At 41.0% G+C, this 24247-nt stretch overlaps 1 protein-coding gene across 7 annotated transcripts in view; it reads right to left on the bottom strand.

Annotated features, from left to right (window-relative positions):
* mtmr3 (myotubularin related protein 3) overlaps positions 1-24247 on the bottom strand; it is a 50204-nt gene that overhangs the window by 21541 nt on the left and 4416 nt on the right. For 6 of the 7 annotated variants that reach the window (XM_061766697.1, XM_061766701.1, XM_061766700.1 and 3 more), the window contains 13 exons: positions 18567-18656; positions 16618-16734; positions 11444-11526; positions 10987-11153; positions 10807-10903; positions 10395-10508; positions 9892-10082; positions 8716-8847; positions 8500-8611; positions 7068-7263; positions 6712-6897; positions 4114-4284; positions 1056-1201 (listed from right to left, as the gene is read on the bottom strand). In XM_061766697.1, the coding sequence (XP_061622681.1) occupies positions 1056-1201; positions 4114-4284; positions 6712-6897; positions 7068-7263; positions 8500-8611; positions 8716-8847; positions 9892-10082; positions 10395-10508; positions 10807-10903; positions 10987-11153; positions 11444-11526; positions 16618-16734; positions 18567-18656 (1802 nt within the window). Of the gene's footprint in view, positions 1-1055; positions 1202-4113; positions 4285-6711; positions 6898-7067; positions 7264-8499; positions 8612-8715; positions 8848-9891; positions 10083-10394; positions 10509-10806; positions 10904-10986; positions 11154-11443; positions 11527-16617; positions 16735-18566; positions 18657-21644; positions 21705-24247 lie in introns of all 7 variants that reach the window. The other variant, XM_061766703.1, reaches the window with a different exon arrangement.

The raw sequence follows: 24247 nt of genomic DNA, 5'->3' as shown, positions 1-24247 counted from the left end.
TTCCTACAGGTATACCAGCTTTCTAACTCATCGTCTTTTATTTGACTTTTATTCACGTAGAACACTTTGTTTCAGCTGTGGTTGTTTTTTTAAGTGCTCTATAAATAAAGGTGAGTAGCCAATGCGGGAGGAGACAGAGGCATGAATGAGCAACTCACTACTTCGTGGGGGGAGACTACTAATTTGAGTTTATTGAGGTTGTGTAGGTAGAAAAAAGACGTTTGACACGAGTGTCAAGGGAGAGGGATAGGTCAACGTCAGAGTTGATTTAAAATATGTTGATACTGTCCAGTCCCTGGCTGCACTGACAGTCTAGGAGTTAGGACAACTTATGGCTATCTTGTGCAACTTGTATGAAACGTGTAGTTGCACGTCATCTACATTTTGGTGATATGGTATTTTGAAGTTACTAATGATCTGGCTCAATGCCAATATAAAGAGAGAAAAGGAGGGCACCCATAATTGAACCCTGTGGGACACGAGACAGCAAAGGAGAGGAACTGAAGAAAGCTTCGCTAAATAAGACTGAAGGTTCCACCAAACTATGAAACAAACCAGTAGCATTGGGTTCCCCTTTGGCAATCATGAAAGGATTATCATACTATTAGTATTAGCGCATCAATAACAGGCAGGGCCAATGAGATTATTATAATGTGGACAAGACAAAATTAATAAATGAAAAGCAATCGGAGGGGGAGAAAAATAAAACAAATTTATTTATTTATTTTTAAATCGCCAAAGTAGCACATATTAGATGAAAAATAAGTCTCCAGTGGAGCTTCATACTAGTAACATATACTTAGTATAATAATCTAAAAATGTAATCCAATATTTTGTTCCAAAGGTTAGAAGAGGTAGAAGTTAATAGTATTACAGATGGAACAACTCCCTGTTGTCCGTTCCTGATGGCATTACAGCTGATACAAAATAAGCACAGTGTATGACTGCGAGGGCATAAGGAGAGCAAAGTGTGCTAGAAGAAGAATCTCCTTTGAGAACCCTCAACTGGAGTTTGTCTTGTAAGTGGGGGTTCTGTGCCAGAGCACTAGGCTCACCTGCTCAGAGGCGCCTCCTCGGGGTTGCTGCCAGGCAAAGGATATGGAGCACAGGAATCATCAGAAGGGGTTGTGGGGGAGGAGCTAGGCAGGCAGACTGCGGTCCACAGCATCAGATTGCGCACGTGACACACTGGATGGAGAACCTGCAGTAATCGATGAATAGTTAAATCAAGGTGTAAATACAAAAGCCAATTACAAAATGCTAAAAATTTGAATGTGGAGCAGCTGCAATTCAAATCAGAATTTGTTAATGTAATATTTGCTTTATTGGGTTCATTGTAAGACTGGACAATTAATTGATCTTAGATTAATTTGAGTTTGTCAGGACATTTTTTAAATATTTTGTTTAGGCTTCCGTAGTTCAAAGCACGTCATCTGCTGACGCGCACTGCTTTACAAAAGCAGTCAGTGATGCTAATTTAGCAATTTGGTCGCTATATTTAGGAACATTTCCAACCCTTTCTAGCGACAATTAAAACAAGGACTAGCAAGTTTATGGTGCATTCCATGAAAGTGGGAAGTCTGAGCTTTCTGACCTCCGACCAGGAAAAGTGCACTGCAGAACCACTCAAACTGGGATGTCCAAGGCGCTAAGTCAGAGGCAAGGCAAAATTTATTTATATAGTGCATTTCATACACAAGGTAACTAAATGTGCTTTACTTGATTAAAAGCATTTAAAAACTAAGAAAAAAAACAAACATTTAAAACAATGAGAAAAAAATAAAAGTACGATTAAAACAGCGTATAGTGCAAGAAATATGTAAAATAGAAATGCTCTAAAAAGCATGACAAAAAATAAATGAATTATTAACCTGGACTTAAAAACATTTACACTTGGGACTGACGTCATGTCTGTTGGTAACTTATTCGATTTTTGTGCAGCAGAATACCTAAATGCTGCTTCACCATGTTTGCTTTGGACTTGTGCTTCAGTCTGTAGATCTCAGAGCCTTACTATGTTTATACTCCATGAGCAAATCTTTCATGTTTTTAGGACCTCAACCATTTAGTGATTTATAGACCAGTAGCATAACTTTAAAATCTATTCTAAAGTCGGCTGGGAGCTAGTGTAGAGACTTTATAATTGGAGTAATATGCTCTGACGTCTTTGTTCTGGTCAGAACCCGAGCTGCAGCATTCTGAATGAGCTGCAGCTGTTTAATGCTCTTTTTGGAGAGTCCAATCAGAAGACCATTACAAGTACTTGAGAAAAAAAGCATGGATGCGCTTCTCCTGGTCTGCTTGGTACATGCAAGCCTTCACTCTGGATATGTTCTTCAGATGGTAGAAGGCGGTTTTAGTAGTTTATTTGATGACAGTTGAAAGTCAGGTCGGTTGGTTTTTAAAGAGAATGACTCCAGGTATTTACTAACAGCAATACTCTTTTCTTTATTGCCAAAAACAATTATTTCAGTTTTGTTGGGAGTTTAATTGAAGAAACGTTTGGCTCATACAGTTATCCATCTGTTTTAGACCGTGACACAACACCTCAATTGAACTGTAGCCATCTGGAGACACTTCTAGATATCGCTATGATAGTTAACATTAAAGTTCTGAAGAATTTGACCCAAGGAGAAAAATTATCTACCCCCCGACTTCACAGAGGTGCTTCAATCTGACGTCACTCAACAATGGCAACCTCCACGGAGACACAGACCGTGAATGTTAAAACATAATTTACTAGATTATACAAATATATCTATCTATATTTAGTTATTCGACATAACATAATGGAACAGTATGTGATTTATACTGAATGCGTGACGATATGCCGCTATTCCTGCATTATTTGGTGAAATGTATGAAATGCTTATTGTTAGATAAATTGTAGAAGTTATCATTTATTTGCTTAGCTTGCATTAGTATTATGGACGATTTTAGATGTCTCGCCTTCGAAAAGATGACTCAGCATCATCCGATGGAAGGGCGCCTGGACCAAGGACGTGATCGGATGTGGTCGGGTCGGGACAAGTGTTGGTCCAATATTTTGTGTTGTGTCTTATTGCTTAGAATACTATGTCTGGGAAAAAACCCCTTATTATCAAATATTATGTGTCGTGTCTTATTGTTTAGAATACTATGTCTGGGAAAAACCCTTTTATTATCAAATATTTTGTGTTGTGTCTTATTGCTTAGAACATTATGATTTGTAAATCCCTCCTATTTCAAATAAATGCAGGAGCGAGGGGGGGGATTGTTTAGAGCGTGTTGAGAGGCTGTGATCTGAACAATCTCCCATACGCCCTCCTCATGAGAAAAAGAAACCAGTGTCTTCATTCCTTTTGTGTCTATTTTTTATAATGTTGGGTAAAATAAATCCAACACTTATGATATTCCTTTAGTCATACGAGTAAAGCAAAATTATTTCAGATAGGCCTGCTGGAAGACTAAATGTGTTTTGAGGAACAAAACAAAAAATGTATTGCGGTCAGCTTTTCCTTTCAGCTTGTCCCTTTAGGGGTCGCCACAGCGCGTCATCCTTTTCCATGTAAACCTATCTCCTGAATCCTCCTCTCTAACACCAACTGCCCTCATGTCTTCCCTCACGACATCCATCAACCTTCTCTTTGGTCTTCTTCAAAGCTGTTTAGACTGTACAGACTGGAGTGTCTTTGAAAATTCAGCTGGCAGCCTGGATTAATATACGGACACTGTCACATCCTATATCAGTTTCTGTGAAAAGGTTTGTGTACCAACAAAATCTTTTCGCACATTCAACAACAACAAGCCGTGGTTCACTGCTAAACTTAAGCAGCTTCGCCAAGCTAAGGAGGACGCATATCAGAGCGGGGACAGGGCCCTGTATAATTGAGCTAGAAACCAGCTGACTAAAGAAATTAACATTGCAAAAAGAAACTATGCACCAAAGTTGGAAAAAAAGTTTAGCGCAAACGACTCTAAATCAGTCTGGCATGCATTCCAATCGCTGACTAATTACAAGGGGCCATATTGGGCAGCCCTCGTTGAAATTTAAGAACAAACAGAGGCAGCAATACTCTTCTCCCTAATGACTTAGTGCTGAACGCCGAGGGGTGTGCCAGGTAATGTACGTACAGTCTCGGAGTGTGGGGAGTACAGCATGTTCCTCAGTGTGCGGTTGGCGGGTCTCAGCAGGGACCACACCGAGCAGGTCCTCTCTTGAACGTGTCGATCTTCCCTCTCTTTGCCACTGTTACACAGGAAGGTGCCGAACAGACAGGAGTATGCATGTTGCACAAGCTTCACCTGCATAAACACAAATAATTACATAAACACGTTGAGACTTGCAAGCACACACCAGGAATGATAAGAGCAGGGGCTACCTGCTATCTCTACCAAAGCTTTTCACATACTACAATCTATAAATATGCTTTGCATAGCCACAACTAGCTTTCATTAAACAGGAATCAACAATTATTTTTGTATTTGATGCACTCTTTTATTTATTTTTTTTAAATCTGTGATGTCTTGCAATTGTGTTGAGTGTAGGGTTGGGCATAGTTTGAATTTGAGCGATTCCGGTTCCAAACGATTCTCGAATCAGATTCTTTCAGGGGGCTGGGTCAAAATTTTTCATGGTTTAAATAAAGGGTTTCCAAATTATGGACATCCATTTTCGCAGCAGCCAGCAGCATAGACAAAAATTAACATTTGACTCTGGGTTCTATATAACCGGTATCACTATCAAACCGGCGGCACGGTGGCCGACTGGTTAGAGCGTCAGCCTCACAGTTCTGAGGTGCGGGGTTCAATCCCCGTCCCCGCCTGTGTGGAGTTTGCATGTTCTCCCCGTGCCTGTGTGGGTTTTCTCCGGGCACTCCGGTTTCCTCCCACATCCCAAAAACATGCATTAATTGGAGACTCTGCCCAGAGGCATGACTCTGAGTGCGAATGGTTGTTAGTTTCTATGTGCCCTGCGATTGGCTGGCAACCAGTTCAGGGTGTACCCCGCCTCCTGCCCGATGACAGCTGGGATAGGCTCCAGCACGCCCGCGACCCGAGTGAGGAGAAGCGGCTCAGAAAATGGATGGATGGATCACTATCAAACCAATGAACTAAAACGCAATGTGTGTGGAACCAACCCAGTTGACTTTAATATTCATTAATTAATGTTTCAGCTAAAAGTTAAATATAGCAATGTTAAAATAGTTATTTGCGACTGTTTTATCACGTCAAATGGTTTATATGTGCACGTTTTAACGACTTCCTTTTTTAAGCATGTAGCCTTTTATTTTGAAGGATACGCACCGGAACTCAGCATTTTGGCACGAAAAGTAACTTCACTTTTGAAAATGAAACCTAAACGGCAAGAAAAGGTTACGTTGGCTTGAAGACTAAAATAAATGCTAAAAACCATCAGTGCAAGAGTGCAACCCACCGTTTAACTTGTTAGCTGCCTCAATGTTGGCATAGACGTATTTTATCGTTTCACTCACCCAATTTGACTTGACGGAAGTTCCGCACGGTGTAGGCTGAGGCTCGCAGCAGGAGGGAGCGCGTCAGACTTCTACATTTTGTGAAAACCTCCTTTGCACAATGTAATTTTGTTTCAAGTGTTGCACTGAGGCGACTGGTCATTTTACCAAAGTTAAGACACACTTTTTTTCGCGACCGCTGTTGGGAACAAGCACGACTTTGTGCGCGTTTTTTCTCCGTTGGTTTTTGCCACTTTCTTCTTCGGGGTCGGCGTATTGCACGCACTGAAAATGGGAACCGAAATTTTTACAGTTGAACGATTCCGGGAGAACCGGAACGTTAGTCCCGGTTCCAATCGGTTCTCGATGCCCAATCCTAGTTGAGTGGAATGCATCAATACTGTAAAACAGATTATAGTTATTACCTTACATTGACATGTCTCTCATACATTTTAATTTACTCAAATGTACAGAAAAATCCGTGTTTTGTCTCTAAATACATTCAATATGTTTGAAGATATACTATATTGCCTAAAGAAGCTCCAACTCTTGTGGGAAGGCTTTCGACAAGGTGAGCTCATGGGAATTTTTGCCCATTCTTCCTGGAGCGTATTTGTGAGGCCACACACTGATGTATGAGAAGGCTTGGCTCACTGTCCACTCGAAATCAACACAAAGGTTGAAGGCAGGATTCTGTGCAGGCCAGACAAGATCATCCATACCAAATTCTCTCATCCATGGTTTTATGAACCTTGCTTTGTGCACTGGTGCACAGACATCTTGGAACAGGAACAGGTAATCCCCAAATTGTTTGACTGTCCAAAATCTCTTGGTATGCTGAAGCTTGATTTCACATGCTTAGCGATTAATTTATTTTTTTACCCATTCATTCATTGTCTGACTTGTTAACAAGACTCTTTCAAATTTCTGACTTTTTTTTGTATGTTTTGGTCTTTAACAATAAAAAAAAGCTGCTGTAAACGTATTGTTATTTAATGTATTTGGGGTCTTCAAACAATTGCTAAAATCGTCCAGCCCTTTTGCAAAGCTACTGCAATTTATTTCTCCATCCTTTGGAATATGATTTCTGAAGGCTTGTTGGTAGTAGTACTTCAACCTTTTTGTCAGCCAATCACGTAATAGTCTTAAACTATGCAGGTTAAAGTAAACCTACACTGGGAATGAATTAATTCAATCTAAATAAAAATTCCCCCATCTATCTTGTCACTGGAATAGTTTAGTTTAACATAGAACGCACCAGGAAGGCCTCGTTAAACTCAAAAGAGCAAGGAAACTGCCTCTGCAGCTGGTGAACACAGTCTAGCCATTGCAGGAAGACGGGACAGCGCTCATTCACATCCTCAGAGTTTTCTCCATGGCCACATCGGTCAGCAAACTTGTGTCCAAAGTCCAACCAGTCCGTCTCGACCAAAACTTGGAAGCCCTACACAAAGATATAAAGCGCAGATAAAACATAATGAAACTTCCTACACACACTTTGCTCATGCTGTAATTTGAAAACAAAAATGCTGTATGATATTAGTCTTAACAGAAAATTACCCTGGGTAAAATGTAGGCCTCTCTACATAGTAAACATAGCATTTCCAGTTATACCTCTATGGTGCGATAATACGGGTCAAGCAGCAGCTTAGACAGAGCAACAATTTGAGGTGTCCGGTCCCAGCCGTCAGAGCAATGCACCAAAACGGGCCTTTGGTCCCTGTCCACTGCATTGACCACAAGCAGGGCTGCCTTCAGCAGCAGAGACAGGTGCTGCAACCACTTGGTGCTTTCCAGTGCAGACAGCCAGCTGCAGGTAAACAGAAAAGACCAAAGGCATTTTACGACACGACAAAATAATAATAATACAAATAACAACAACATATATATTTATAGCCCCCTTCAGAGACTCAAGGACTCCCAAAATATATCACGAATTCGGGCAAATTAATACTTATTGAACTGCTGAAAACTCACCCATAATGTTAGTTTGCTATCGGAATTTTCATTTAATAAGGAAGCTTTCTTTTTTATACATACAGCACCAAATAACAGCTTTGGAATACTGTACCAAATGTTTCACAAAGATGCTAATTTGAAAGATCTGACCTGCCACAATTACATTAACGCGTTCAAGACATTACATACACTATATTGCCAAAAGTATTCGCACACCTGCCTTGACGCACATAGGAATTTAAGTGAAATCCCATTCCTAATCCATAGGGTTCAATATGATTCAATATGTCGTCGGTCCACCCTTTATATAATAAAGCTGATTCTGACCTCTTCGCACTATGCACGTCAGCATCAGGTGACCCCGCTTCGTCAGTTTACGTGGCCTACCACTTATGGCTAAGTTGCTGTCGTTTCCAAACGCTTCCCGGTTCTTATAATAAAACTAACAGTCGACTGTGGACTATTTAGAAGCGAGGAAATTTCACGACTAGACTTGTTGCACAGGTGGGATCCTATCACAGTTCCACAGTGGAATTCACTGAGCTCCTGAGGGCGACCCATTCTTTCACAAATGTTTGTAAAAAGAGTCTGCATGCCTAGGTGCTTGATTTTATACACCTGTGGCCATGCAAGTGATTGGAACACCTGATTCTGTTTATTTGGATGGGTGAACGAATACTTTTGGCAATGTAGTGTATTTAGCTAGACTTTAAACACGCGTTCATTTCTACTGGCCTTATCACATGGGCGAGATTACACATTAACCATGAGTGTTACATTGTAGAGCAGAAGTTTCTGACCCAGAGACACACTTATGACAGGAGGCCAGCAGTATAAATTGTTAAAATAAAATGATTGATTTTATCCAATAATTTTGAACCTTTAATTATTTTCAAAACACATTCAATATCTTAGTGTGATTAAAATACTCAATGGAGCATTATTTCACTGAATCCAAGCAGGCAGACGGACTGGAGACAGATGTATGGCCAAGGCTGAAGCACAACTGAGATTTCCAATTAAAGTCAAATGGGTTTAAAGGTTTTAGGCTGCAGGGTGACAAAGATGTATAAAGAAAAACACTTACTTTGCTGGATCCGGCATCTGGGTACAGAGGAAACGTAGGGACTGGAAACTCTTGCGTATGGAGTGGATGTTTGCCATGCCCATGAACACCACCTCACAGTTAGGATAGTACTCTATAACACAGTGGATATAACAATTGCACAATTACGAAAACTAAAAATTTAAATCAGATTCAAAATGAGCTACTAAATCCACAGAACACACAAAAAAGACCTACCAGGACATTCACAGCCACCCCCCTTTGCCCTGTTGGCTACAGCGGCTGCATAGGACCTCGCATCCAGAATCAGTAACTTGTGAGGCTGGATGGCCAATGTCTCCACCTCTGAACTGTTGGTCATTGAGGACTCTGATACAGTCATAAACACATCAGAGTTACATCTCTGGACAATTCAGGATATATACAAATGGGGGGGGGGGGTTTAAACTAACACCACAAAAACAATTATTCATTTTCATATTTTTAATGGAAATAACATGTAAATACCCACGACCCTAGTGAGGATAAGCGGTGTGGAAAATGGAATGATGGAACGTGAATATTCACAGTACAGGGAGGAAAAAGTAAGTGAACCATTAGCTTTGTTAACAGGTTGAAGACCCTCCTTTGGCAGCACAATCTCAACCAAACAGTACCTGTGGTCACTAGCGCTTAAATTAGAAACAGCGCCCAATGCGGAAGTTGAAGTCGTAGTCTCGCGCACGAATAGTTGATAAATAAGCAATAATTGCTAAATAAAAGTATCGAGCGGCATTTAGATCATTGTAGTGGAGTAAAAGCACCATTACGTCTTAGCAGCAGAAGCGGCGAAAGTGTTTTTTCTGGTCTTGTCAACTCCTGTGACTTATCCGGGGGGGGGGGCTATTTTGAGTTCAAAACAGCGAATTTTGCCGAAAGGTGACTGATTTGCATGTATGTTCAATCATCTTACTATGCATGTTTTTGGGATATCGGTTAAGTCCAAATCTGTACCTTCGTATACCTTATACCGATTATACCGTTTATACCACGCACCCCTACCTCACAATGATAAAGACATGGAATGATCCAAATGCAAGGGCATGTTTAAGAGTGAAGCTGTTTTCCATAGAGAAGTTGAGCGAGCCAATCAGAGCAAAGCCTATTTATACGTTTCATATTATTGAGAAATCCATCCGTCTCAACTGCCAGGTGAAAAAGACCAACTAGAATAGCTTGAAAAAGGGCATTCTCAACTCAAATTATCTTGCCAACCTGATTTCTAACAGATGATTGAAAAAAATGATTGTTCTGCTTCAAATTAAATCATATTTATGTGATGACACATTTGATTAAGAACATTTGACACTAAAATGTGCCTTTTGTGGCTAGTCTAGAGAGCAGTTTTCAGAGGCGGATTGAGTGAGTGCTCACCAAAATCAGTATCAGGCAGTTCAGAGCCATTAATGTAAGTTCCATTGGACAGGTGTTTGTGAGAACTGCTGTCCACTGCACAGGCCTTGGCAATGGACTGAACCAGGTGCTCGTCATCAGCATTTCTCCAGCCCCACCAGCTGACCTCTGGCTGTCCGCAACGGGCGATCACAGCCCCTGTGCTCAGGTGCCTGTATGTATGAATAAAGTAGTATATAGTACTGAAGTACTATATAGTATGTAGTATATAGTATACAAAAAAGAAGCTAGACCACATAATTGATGCTGTGTTACTTTAGCTACTATAATTATTAGTTAAACATAACTTTGACAAAGTGTGCTACACGTCTTGGTGGTGGTGAAACATCTACTTTATATTTTAAAGGGCACTGGTCTACATGGATACTTAGAGACTGCTTATTTCCCACCAAGTAGCTCAATAGGCACACAGGAGGAAGCTATAGTGTGAAGTCTCTCATTTACAGAGAACCAAACCAACTGACCTATATACCACTGCAGGAAACCTCTTCCAGGAACGGAACGCCGCCACATTTTCCAGCTCCTTGTCAGTGATCCAGGCTGGTACGAGAAGCTGCTGGGGATAGCTGGGGCAAAGCCTGGTAACACCGAGGGGCACAGAGAGAGGTGGGTAACGGGAGGCATAAAAGAAGGCATCGGACCTGACTGACTGTATTAGTGAAGGCTCAACATAAGTCTCTGTCGACAGACATTTAATCCTGGGCTGGGCCTTTTTGTGCCCCAGGCTCTGTACCAGTAAAGAACCAAACAACCACCACAAAACGGCTCTCACACACTGATCTGCACTGTATGCCAATGACAGCAAAGGATGGCATCAGTAAGGCACGTACAGTATATCAACAGCAAAAAGGTATCTACAACACAAGCTGCCTTCACCTAAACTTGCTGTTGATGTCAGATATCCTCCAAGCATTTTGAGTGTCAAAGCCCATCCTCTCCACCTCATTCTTGAACCAAGAGGTCACATGTTCACCTAAAGACCAGAGAAACCCAATATGAGCAGAGTGCCTAGACTACTGCTGTTATTTGAGGGATGGAGTTAAGAGTCTGGGTTACCTGGTCTGCAAAGCTCTCCATGCTGCTCCTTTTCACCAGCGTACACATCCATGCACCAGGCGTGGAAGGCGAAGGAGAAGAGATCCTCCAAGCGAGAGGGGGGCCGCACTACTGCGTTAAGACGCTTCAGCCATTCCTGACATTGCTCAAATGTGGAGAACTGACACCTGGGGATTAAAGCACAGTAAAAAGCAAACTTTTCAGTCAGTTTCTTTATGGTAGCTGCACAACAGAGTGTTTGCTTCTCTGGTGTTGTTCAAAATAACTTCATAAAAAAGATATGACGACGAGTCAGTAAGCTGTTAACAAGACAGACTGTCTTTGATGTTGATATTACCTCTGAAATGGTTACTATTTTGGCAGCTATAACTCTAGAAAGTGACCTATTCTTTTGGAAAGGAAGTGGTACTGTTCACACTGGCCTTGGGTTACATGGGTGTGTTGTCTCTGGTCTTACCTGACAACTTTACAGTCCTTACAAGTGACATGCAGCTGGAACATATCACGACACTCCACACTCTCAATGAGCTGCAGAGGCACCTGTAGAAGCACATGCAGTCAAAACAAGTACACCTGGAAGACTACAACATATACAGAATGAACACTGGCAAAACTCAGGACAGAAAAACACTTTCATGCAAACAGTGAGCTGCAAAGTAATTCACCCACTTGCATTAGAGAAACTAACAGATTAGTTGTCACTTTACATTTGCATTAATGTTTCATGAAACATTTGTCAAAGCGGTTACTACACATTATCTATTTAAATATGGAAGCAATCAAATAATATAACCTGACAGCCCTGTATCTTGAGTTCAGTTTTTGTCTTGAGTTTTATACAGAATTATAATAGATTAGAATACAGAAATACTGAATGGTTTCACTGAATGTGGTACATGCTTTGAATACTGTGTGGAAATTGCCAGCCTACCTTGAAATAAGATAAGCTAATTAAAAGTACTTTTGGGCTCAGGCTGCTGTTTGCATGCAGTCTGGAGTCATGCATGATCTACGGGCAGTCAAGTCATCAGTTGGCCAAGTTTATGAGACTACACTATGATGACAGGCGTTCTGTCTTATGGAGGCTTTGTTGACGTAAATGCATTGTTCGAGACTTGCATGGTTAGTCTTCCCACACATTAATTGTCTCCTTTAATTTAACTCTTGAAGCTAAACATTGTCAACAAGAAAGTCTTTTAGGTAGCCACCATATTTCATAAAAAGTAATCAAAACTGACACAACCACCCCACGCCGTGCATCTCTGTTTGATACTTACTGACACCTCACAACAACAACTCTGATCCAAGACAGAAAAAAAAAAATAATGTAAGCAGTGCTCGATTGATTTGGTCAGTCACTATTCACCATCTACAAAGCGCTGTAATCACGCCACATTCCGGATGTCCTAGCATCATGAAACCACAAGTTCAAATTCCAGCTCTCTAATCTAAATCGCTAATCTGGACGTCATCAAGATTCCGCGGCTGCTTGCACTCTTCTAGCACTTCCCACCACGCATGTGGGAGACATGCACATGCTTTGTCAACCCGTCCAAATCTGTGCGAGAACATTGGCTGTCTTGATGTGAGCAAAGAGAGGCAGTGGGAGCTGAATACCTAAGGTTCATTACAGCCCAAATAACCCTGGCAACACATCATTAAAAGGCAACACAAAACAGCTACTGGTAAAAATCAAACCCGTCAGTTTAGCAAATCCATAGGGATGGCAATAAAAAAGATTTTTGTTTTGGCTTTGAAGGCAAGCTGTCAGTTATAGTCATTCATTTCTCTCTCTCTCTCTCTATGTACATTTTGATGTACAAAGACATGCAAACACAAAGGCATGAAAAAGGTGACAAAAAAAAAAGACACGCAGAGAATTATTTTGATTTTAACATAAATTAAGCAATCTGGAAGACTCTGAAGAGTATAATAAGGGAAAAGAAAAATTTTCTTCACGCAGAAAAACATGTATTTACACCACTCAAGTACATGTTGATGTAAAAATTTAAGATTACATTTTATTTTATTTTTTTTCCTTTTTTGTTCTGGCCTCCAACTTGAGCCAGGCACATCTCCAACTGCACCTGATGCCTGCTTCAAGCTGTGCCACATGAATAGCATCCTCCTCTTTAAACACTCATTCTGGAAAAGAATTGTCTGTTTCACATTATTTTTCACTATTAACAACTTCAAAGGCTAATCCCAAATGCATCCTCCAGGAAAACATTAAATACAGTATTTTTCAGTTTTTATTGGCCATTTCTGAATTTGAAGTTAGTTCATTCTGTGTTGTGACAATTCCTATAATCGCTCTGTCGCTTAATACATTTAACATTAACATCCATAAACTAATTAGATAATTGTAGGCGCATTTCCTAATTAATACAAGATGTACCCGCGGATCAGCTCGTTGCCGATGTTACGTGTGCTTCGCGGTTCTGCTGGGACCACAACCAGGACCACGAATGAGTAAATAGCACAAACAATAAAAAATTAAATTAAAACAATTGCAAGTTACTGCATGATTTTTTCTCATGTTTGGGCAGACAAATACTACAATACATAAAAGCTGTTGTTTTTGTTTGTCTAAATGTAAACAAGAGTATCGCGCCGTTGCCTTCATGGTAATGGCAACCTTCCCAAAATGGTGTTAATACCTATGCCTGGGAAGCCCAATAGAAGATGTCGTGTGAGGTCATGTGACTTTCTTGTGTCGTTTGATTGGTGAACTAGCGCTTGAATTCGATTGGGGCAAACAGCGCCCAATTTGGAAGTTGAAGTTGCAGTCTCACGCACAAAATAGTTGCTAAATAAGCAAGAATTGATAAATAAAAGTAGCAAGCGACATTTAGATCATTGTAACGGAGCAAAAGTACCATTACTTCTTAACAGAAGAAGCGGCCGAAGTGTTTTTCCTGGTCTCGTCAATTCCTCTGACTTTTCCAAAGCAAGTCCCGAGCACAGGACGACGACAGCGACAGGAAAAACTCATCGGATCTATACGATACGCATAAATGGCCTATTTTGAGTTCTAAACGGCGAATTTCGCCGAAAGTATGTATGTGTACAGTAAAGTGAACAAGAGGCTTCCTTTTGCAAAAAAACAAACATTTGAATGATTCCAAAGACTTGTGGGAGAATACAGTGGTCCCTCGCCACTTCGCGCTTCACGTTTTGCGGCTTCAGTGCTTCGCGGGTTTTTCCAAAATATTCATAAAAAAAACATTTATTCATCATAAAATAAAAATGAAAAAATACAGCCATATCGGCAGCCATATTGCGGAAAGACGTTGATGCGCGAGAGAGAAGATTTCCCTGCATGCCCTGCAAGAGATGAGTTGACTCAGTGACTTTGTACATGCCTGTACTGTACTGTACATGCCACGTGCACTCATACAAGGCGCGTGATTGGTTCCCGACACGACATCGACCAATGCGAGCACGAGTGGATTTATCCCGTGAGCTGATCGGCTGCGCATCATCGCAGCCTCACCCAGCATCTTCCCTTCTTGTGTCTCGTCCACGCTGTTGACTGTCTCGCACACTGTCGCTAATTGTGTTCGCAATAACTTTTTTTGATTAGTTAAGCCCTTACAATGCCACCTAAGCATTGTGCCCATGCGAAAGCTTCCTCCTCTTCGCCTCTCTCAGAAGGCAATGTTGATGAATGTTAATTACTGTATAAGGTTTTATAATTAAAGATTGAAGTAAATACATGTACTGTTGTAATCTTTGTCTCAAATATGTAATATTTAATATGTACTGTTTAAATATTTTAAACATTCTGGTACCCACATACACGGAAATTCCTGGGGGGGGGCAATCCTACTTAGTGGTTTTTCACCTTTCGCGAGGGGTTCTGGTCCCCATTAACTGCGAAAAACGAGGGATCACTGTATTATATGGACTGACGAAATGAAAGTAGAGATTTTTGGAAGGTGTGTGTCTCGTTACATCCAGCGTAAACGTACTACATTATAGCAGAAAAACTATATACTTATATTTGTCTGATATTTACATTTGCTTGATGCTCTTAAAGTGGGGAAACTATGCAAAAATATAAGAATTTGACAAGAGGTCCAATACTTTTTCACAGCACTGTAAATGCTTTATGATCATCTCTGTTTTAAGAGCTTTACTGCCATCTCGTGGCAATTTCATGCGATTAACACTCCTTTTTGGGGTGGGCATCAATTATTTGCGAATTTTCACTGGTCGTGGCAGGGCCTGGTCCCTGTCCTTCATTAGAAACGGTTAAGCAATAGCTTCACATATTGATTACATTGTTTATTCATTCATTAATTCATTTTCCATACCGCTTATCCTCACTAAGGTTACGGGTGTGCTGGAGCCTATAGCAACTATGTTCGGGTGAGAGTCGGGGGATACACCATTGAGCTCGTCGCGAAGCCAATCGCAGGGCACATATAAACAACAATTCACACTCACATTCACACCTACGGGCAATTTAGAGTCTTCAATTAACCTACCATACATAATTTTGGGATGTGGGAGGAAACCGAAGTACCGGGGAAACCCTACGCAGGCACAAGGACAACATGCAAACTCCACACAGGCGAGGCCAGATTTGAACCCGGGTCCCCAGAACTGTGAGGCCGATGTGCTAACCAGTCGTTTTACCGTCCCGCCGATTACATAGTTTAATAACCAAAAAATATTTGCCAACAGATTAATTCATACAGTTCGGCAGATATGTTTAAGACAATTCAATAAAAAATGCTTTTAAGATTAGAGTGAATGTATCTCACACTATTGGGCAGGAGCTTTATAGTAGAACAGTTGTAGCAAGATTGTGTAAGTGGGTTACACTCTCACGTGTGTGTTAAACAAATAACTGTCACCACATCTGAACGCTGATGTGATAATGCTACAACAGAACCAATACTTCAGTAATTCAGCACAAGTTTTCATGATAGCTTCTGTTGTCTTTAATTGGGAACAAGCTTTCATGATATTGAGAGAGACAGGGAGAGAAAAGTGAAACAAAAAAATGTGATGTCATTGGACAACTTTCCTGCTGTGACAAGTTGGTGGGACGGCAGTAGGGTTGGCTAAATGTTGCATGTTTGCTTATCTCGTATGCTCACTTGCTTCACACTACACAAGCGTTGCGGCTATTGATAAAGTGTGTGTTAAATGTGCTGTCAAAGAAGTGAACTGAAAGCTTCTGCCAGTCGAGTCACAGAAGCATGAAAGGGAATTAAATGGTGAAATACATCTTTGTAGTGGCAAAAGAGGATGCGTTGTAGAAAGTTCACATGATTTGGTAACAAAGTTAAGCTTCGCTTACAACTTGAAATTAGAGAGAGCAAGCATGAGTGTGAGCATCCCCCCTTTGGCAAGACTTCAGTCATGGACATAGCTAGTTCAGAGACTACAGTAAGGGTACAATTTGAGGTGCTGCTGCTTCTCGGGCAGATCAACTCTGTACGGCTTGTCGCAATGTCCCCACAAAATTTATGTCCATTCACTAAATGCTAGTATGCCAGTGCTGTATTTAGACACTGCCTAATGAGAATCCAGGAAAAGTGTTTTTCCCCCAGGTGTGGTACATGTTTGCTTATCAACCGGTCTTATAAACTCCATGACTTTTCTGGAGGTACTTACGTTGACGACAGACTGTTTGAACTTGATGTGTAGGCGGTAGTTGGACATTGCAATGATGGCATCCTCTGCCCTCCCCACATACTCCGTAAACTCCCCGTGCAGCTCAGGAAAGGGCACCTAGCAACAACAGCAGATTTAATATTTCAAAGAATGCAGATCATAATGCACACACACTTAACATGAGGCTCATTAGAAAGGCCTTTTATATTAATATTTTATTTTAATAACTTCATCAAGCCTGTCACCCACAGACATCCCCAAACATACATTCTTTTGTGATCCTTTCCAGGCTTTCACCACAGCCTCTTTCGGTAGCGGTTTGTATAGCCCCCAGTTAGCAGGTAAAATGCATGCTTAGGGCATTCAAAATAGTTGTATTGACTATGGCCCGTGTTTGTGTAATGGCTGATTGATTTTCCCGTCTTCTCCCAGGTTCACAATTTATTGAATTGTACAAAACTCTCATTTCAGGGTAACTAAGCTCAACCAGAGTTATTAATGAATACGTAAGTCCCAACACTTTTGATGGTTGTTTATGCAAATGAGCACAACAACAAATACACAGAGAATAACAATAAAGAAAATGTTCAATTTCAACACTTTTTGAATCCTAGAACGATTCCATGTACAGAAAACGATCCTTCCTCAGGAGAAAAAGTTTGAAGCAGGGCTCTAGACTGTGACCAAATTGGTCGCATCTGCAACCTTTTTTTTCCAAATTGTGCGATTAAAAATTATATCTTGCCAACATGTACGAGCGCATGTTTTAAATGTTGAAAGTCGCCTTTTTTTGCACTGCTCTCTGAGAGAGCGAGAGAGAAAGGCATCTAGAGTATTATCAATTACATTTTAGTTAAAAGACACCCACTGCAATGTGATTGGCTGCCTGCTGCAACATGACTGACTGCTTCTTCCAGATAGACACACGCTATTATACACAGCACTGTCACGTACACGCGCCACATTTATGCGTGTCAAAGACAGGCCAGTATGCCATTGTGTCTGGCCCCTAGCCACCATGTACATATATTGAGACTGGCCCGGCTGCTTCGTAATCATTTTAAATGATCTGAACTGCTGGTGACAAGCTAGCTAGCCTGCACCTATCTTGTAAAGTCCGGTGACCCGGTAAACTCCTCCCGTTGCAAGTCATCCACAGATTTTCTTTTTACACATACAGAGGAAATTTGTAGAAGGACATCTAATTTCTTATACATAAACTGTAGAGGCGGCATAGTGGACAACTGGTTCACAGTTCTGAGGACCGGGGTTCAAATCCCGGCCCCGCCTGTGTGGAGTTTGCATGTTCTCCCTGTGCCTGCGTGGGTTTTCTCCGGGTACTCCGGTTTCCTCCCACATCCCAAAAATATGCATGGTAGGTTAATTGAAGACTATAAATTGCCCTTAGGTGTGAATGTGTGCGCGAATGGTTGTTTGTGTCTATGTGCCCTGCGATTGGCTGGCAACCAGTTCAACGTGTACCCCGCCTCTCGCCCGAAGATTGCTGGGATAGGCTCAAGCATGCCCGCGACCCTTGTGAGGATAAGAGGAAACGGAAGATGAATGAATGTCTGCCACTGCTTGTTGTAGACAAACTTCTTGTTCACAGTAAAATATTTCTCAAGTCCCTGCCGATCTTTAATTCATACCAAACTATGGTATGCCATAGTCACGCTCTTCCAAAAAGGGTGCGACCCAAAGATGTGCTGGTACGACCAACTGAAAAAGTTGTTTGTGTCAGTGCTACTAGTGTAAAAGTTATTGTAGATCCCCGTTAAGACACCCATGCATCACCTGCTTGTCCTCCCTCATATTGGATACATTTGAGATGTGACTGAAACTCAAAGGTTTGCATGTGATTAGAAAAAAAGTGACTCCCTCACATATGAATCTATTAGGGAAGACGTTTCACAGCATTAGATAAGCAGTGAGGGCCAAGGATTCCTCACCTGCATGTTTTCCTCCTCCAGAACAGGGGATTTCTTGGGGAAAATTTGGTTGGCCTGGATACAGTCTGAGCTCTTCTGCCCCTCCTCCTCCTGCACACAAAAAGACCTGTTACGCTTACGGAACCACAATAAACGTAACGGCCACAAACTTCTTCCGATATTTCTTGGGTTTCAATATGTCTTTTGAATGGCTTCCCACAGAACACTTGGGAGACACACTGACAAAATACATTCAGAGCTGGTTTTCATAAACTGTTGGGGGTCAAAATGCTTACTCAAGACTACTTTGGCCATAGCTGTTATTTGGAAGGGAAAAGGGACCATTATTCCGCCACTTACTTTGGCCTTGATTTTTCAAGACACAGCTAAATGTGACTAGTTTGTTATCCGCCACTTGAAAAGTGTCTCGTCCTTGGTACTGAAATAGAAGTCACTGCAAAGTTGTATTTGTGTTGCGTTTAATGTGGCCGCCACCCACCCTACTGATAAAACGCTTATGATTTACAAATCAGAATTTCAATTACATTAATTTCAAATACAGCTAAGCAGTGATTCTCGGGACGCAAAAGTGGGTCGCGGACAGCTAATAAAAAGTTAAATGTATTCCTACTTTGATTTTTACGCTACAGTACAGATGCGTCCCAAGTTCCCACATGGAACATATTTGTTGAGCGACAGGAAGTGTAGCTTCCTCGCACTTTAACCACTAGTTTAAACTGGTAAACGAATGCCGTGCAGCTCTGGCTAGCGGACACGATGACGACCAATATGCTTTTGGAAGTAGATCAACTCATTTGAAACGGCTTTTCAAAATCTAATATATTATACATGTGTTGTCAGAGCAATAAATGTTCTTTATTGATCGTAACATCTATAAAAGTGGGTTGCGACTTTGCCACAAAAGGACAACGTGGGTGACACACTGACAACAGTTGAGAACCACTGGTCTAAACCTTGTGCACAGGGCAAAACACCAAGCTTTAAAACTTGTGAAAAAATATATACATAAAGTGATACATTTGAGTCTAAAAAGTTCTAAACCATATTTAGGTCAAATCAGATTATGGAAATGTTTCATCGACGGAATGCTTCCCCAAAAGCTTATGCACATAAATTGAACATCTGCAGTCACTCAGTGGTCTTACATAAAATGACCATTTTCAAATAAGCTGGCCATGAATGTACAGATGAAGGAGAAACAATTAAAGAATCCTTCTACTAATAGAATCTGTAATGCCATGTTCATCCAGAATATTGAAGGAAAAAAAAAAAAAAGAGAACTGAAGGTTGTCAGAAAAGGCAGACAGATAATGGACAGTTTTCCAGACTCAGTTTGCTGTCTCAGCATAAACATCCGCCACATTTGAACCAAACTGCAACTAGTGGAAGGAGCATGCAACTGCAGAGAAAACAGGAGCCTGAGAAGCCACCCAAACACATTATCATACACACGTGTTCTTGTGGTCATGATGTGATGCAACAGGATAACAAATAGCTGCAATAATAAACTGAAAGTTGCCCTGCTTCGATGACAGCATGAGGGAAACCTTTGACACAGTAGTTGCTGACATAGCCGTCTACTTCCTGGTAAAAAGCTGACAGATATACAGTGGGTACGCAAAGTATTCAGGCCACTTCAATTTTTCACTCTTTCTTATATTGCAGCCATTTGCTAAAATCATATAGGTTCATTATTTCCCCTCAATGTACACACAGCACCCCATATTGACAGAAAAAAACAATTGTTTATTTATTTGCAGAATTATTAAAAAAGAAAAACTGAAATATCACACAGCCATAAGTATTCAGACCCTTTGCTCAGTAAGTTAGTAGAAACACCCTTTTGAGCTAATACAGCCATGAGTCTTTTTGGTAATGATGCAACAAGTTTTTCACACCTGGATTTGGGGATCCTCTGCCATTCCTCCTTGCAGATCCTCTCCAGTTCTGTCAGGTTGGAAGGTGAACGCTGGTGGACAGCCATTTTCAGGTTTCTCCAGAGATGCTCAATTGGGTTGAAGTCATGGAGTTGTTCTGAAGCCACTCCTGCGTTATTTTAGCTATGTCCTTTGGGTTATTGTCTTGTTGGAAGGTGAACCTTCGGCCCAGTCTGAAGTCCTGAGCAATCTGGAGAAGGTTTTCATCCAGGATATCCCTTTACTTAGCAACATTAAGCTTTCCTTCGATTGCAACCAGTTGTCCTGTCCCTGAAGCTGAAAAAACACCCCCAGAACATAATGCTTGCCACCACCATGCTTCACTGTTGGGACTGTATTGGACAGGTGATGAGCAGTGCCTGGTTTTCTCCACACATACCACTTAGAATTAAGGCCAAAATGTTCTATCTTGGTCCCATCAGATCAGTGAATCTTATTTCTCTCCATCTTGGAGTCCTTCATGTGTTTTTTTTGTTTTTTTGTAGCAAACTCCATGCAGGCTTTCATGTGTCTTGCACTGAGTAGAGGCTTCCGTCAGGCCACTCTGCCATAAAGCCCCGACTGGTGGTGGGCTGCAGTGATGGTTGACTTTCTACAACCTTCTCCCATTTCCCGACTGAATCTGCACCTTGCCACAATTCTGCCTCTGACCTCTTCAGGTAGTTCCTTTGACCTCATGATTCTCATTTGTTCTGACATGCCCTGTGAGCTGTAAGGTCGTATGTAGACAAGTGTGTGGCTTTCCTAATGAAGTCCAATCGGTATAATCAAACACAGCTGGACTCCAATGAAGGTGTAAAACCAGCTCAAGGATAATCAGAAGAAATGGACAGTTAAATATGAGTGTCACAGCAAAGGGTCTGAGTACTCATAGCTGTGTGGTATTTCAGTTTTTCGTTTTTAAGAAATCTGCAAAAATTTCAACAATCCTTTTTTTCTGTCAATATGGGATGCTGTGTGTACATTAATGAGGAATAAAATGAACAAATGATTTTAGCAAATGGCTGCAATTTAACAAAGAGTGAACAATTTAAGGGGGTCTGAATACTTTCCGTACCCACAGTATGAAATCAATAGAGTATTCAATTCTGCAGACTCCACGCAGGAGCTACCACAAAGCAAAAAAGAGAAAATAGTGTACCATAGCCCCTGTGAAGGAGTGTGGGTCACCCAACTAGAAGGAAGCCTGGCCTGGAGCAGCCTGCGTAAAGCAAAGACATTGTCATTAAGCACTATGGAACAAACAACAAGAAATCAGACAGTATCTTTGTACAAGTCCTCAGTGGAGGATTTGTCTTGTATCATCTTGTATCTTATTGTGATGCATGTTAATAGGGGCGAGTGTAAATTGACTTTTACCACAGGGATAATAGAACATATGCAGAAATTATTTTGTGAATGGTTGTTTGTGTCTACATTGGGTTCGGAAAGTATTCAGACCCCGTTAAATATTTCACTCTTTGTTATATTGCAGCCATTTGCTAACATCATTTAAGTTTTTTTTTTTTCCTCATTAATGTACACACAGCACCTTAGTAACACATACACGTTAGGTCCCCCACGGTGGCAGGCAATGATCTTAACCATTGGGCCACAGCTGCTCTTGATACAGACAGCACCGTTTCAAATGAGTTTAGGGGTTTACATAAATGAATGAGTCCAGCTGTTGCGTATGCATTAGTTGTCCATTTCTTTGGGACATTTTGGGACTTTGATGTATCCCATCAATGACAAAACAGTTAAAGTCAAAGGTCAGAGAGCTGAAATTTGGCCTCACAGTTTTGAACAAGTTAAACTTAAAAAAAAAAAAAAAAACGGCACATTTTCCAAGTTATTAGAAATAGGAGATAAACATTGATGATACACTATTATTTCATTCTATGCCACTATTAATTCCAATTATAAATCACATTTTTCCATTTACTGTAAGCCTGATGTGTTATAATGCGTTTCCTATAAATACTGCATGAATCCAAGCATTGGGGTGTGTATTTCCACCCCTAAACCACCAAATTGAACCAGAGACCAAAGCATTATTTTTTTTGCAAATCCAAGCTGCTTATCTCCTGCTAATGTCCAAAAGAAAATGGACAAGGGATGTATAAGGGCTGGACTCCAATTCATTCATTCATGTAAACTCCTCACGCCACTCCTTCATTATTTTAGCTGTGTGCTTCGGGTCATTGTCTTGTTGGAAGGTTAACCTTTGGCCCAGTCTGAGGTCCTGAGCACTCTGGAGAAGGTTTTTGTCCAGGATATCCCTGTACTTGGCCACATTCATCTTTCCTTCGATTGCAACCAGTCGTCCTGTCCCTGCAGCTGAAAAACACCCCCACAGCATGATGCTGCCACCACCATGCTTCACTGTTGGGACTGTATTGGACAGGTGATGAGCAGTGCCTGGTTTTCTCCCCACATACCACTTGGAATTAAGGTCAAAAAGTTCTATCTTGGTCTCATCAGACCAGAGAATCTTATTTCTCACCATATTTGAGTCCTTCAAGTGTTTTTTTTTTTCTTTGTTTTTTAAAGCAAACTCCATGCGGGCTTTCATGTGTCTTGCACTGAGGAGAGGCTTCCGTCGGGCCACTCTGCCATAAAGCCCAGAGTGGTGGAGGGCTGAAGTGATGGTTGACTTTCTAGAACTTTCTCCCATCTCCCAACCGCATCTCTGGGATCTTTTGGTTCTTCTTTACCTCTCTCACCAAGGCTCTTCTCCCTCGATTGCTCAGTTTGGCCGGACGGCCAGCTCTAGGAAGGGTTATGGTCGTCCCAAACGTCTTCCATTTAAGGATTATGGAGGCCACTATGCAGTGCAGCTGAAATGTTTTTGTAACCTTGGCCAGATCTGCACCTGGCCACAATTCTGTCTCTGAGCTCTTCAGGCAGTTCCGTTGACCTCATGATTCTCATTTGCTCTGACATGCACTGTGAGCTGGAAGGTCTTATATAGACAGCTGTGTGGCTTTGCTAATCAAGTCCAATCAGTATAAATCAAACACAGCTGGACTCCAATGAAGGTGGATGATCAGAAGAAATGGACAGCACCCGAGTTAAATATATGAGTGTCACGGCAAAGGGTCTGAATACTAATGGCTGTGTGATATTTCAGTTTTTCTTTTATAATAAAACAGAAAACATTTCAACAATACTGTTTTTTTCTGTCAATATGGGGTGCTGTGTGTACATTATTGATGGAGAAAAAAAGAACTAATGATTTTACCAAATGGCTGCAATATAACAAAGAGTGAAAAATTAAAGGGGGTCTGAATTATACTATTATTATATTATTATTATATTATACTACCATCTGATGATCTCTAAGTGGCAAAACCTTTAGTCAAGTAGGTGAAAAACATGATAAATGTGGCCAGAGAGGAATAAGAGTAAAATGGTCATGTACCCAAATAGAGGAGGGCTTTGGTGAAGTCAGAGGAAGGAAATATGTTTTCTCTCAAGTTTTCTTCGTTTTAATTTGAACACCTCCAAAATTGTAGTAGTACAATAATATTTGTATTATTCCTCATGAGCTGGTCTAAACTCATAAATTCGCAGCCATGAACCCAATGTATTAATATGTCACGAAATGCTAAAATGCTAGCTGCATCAGTGAAGATGCACAAAGGCTGTTAATCAAGGATCAAAATATTTTTTCTCTTTTGAGGACCAGTTTTGCTAATCATTTATTCAGTTGAGGAGCTACTTTCTAATTTTGAAGAGCAATTTTTTGCAGGTTAATTGCAC

Source organism: Phyllopteryx taeniolatus, chromosome 3, assembly GCF_024500385.1.
Source record: "Phyllopteryx taeniolatus isolate TA_2022b chromosome 3, UOR_Ptae_1.2, whole genome shotgun sequence".
Lineage (NCBI taxonomy): Eukaryota > Metazoa > Chordata > Actinopteri > Syngnathiformes > Syngnathidae > Phyllopteryx > Phyllopteryx taeniolatus.
This window is presented reverse-complemented; position numbering and strand designations above follow the sequence as displayed.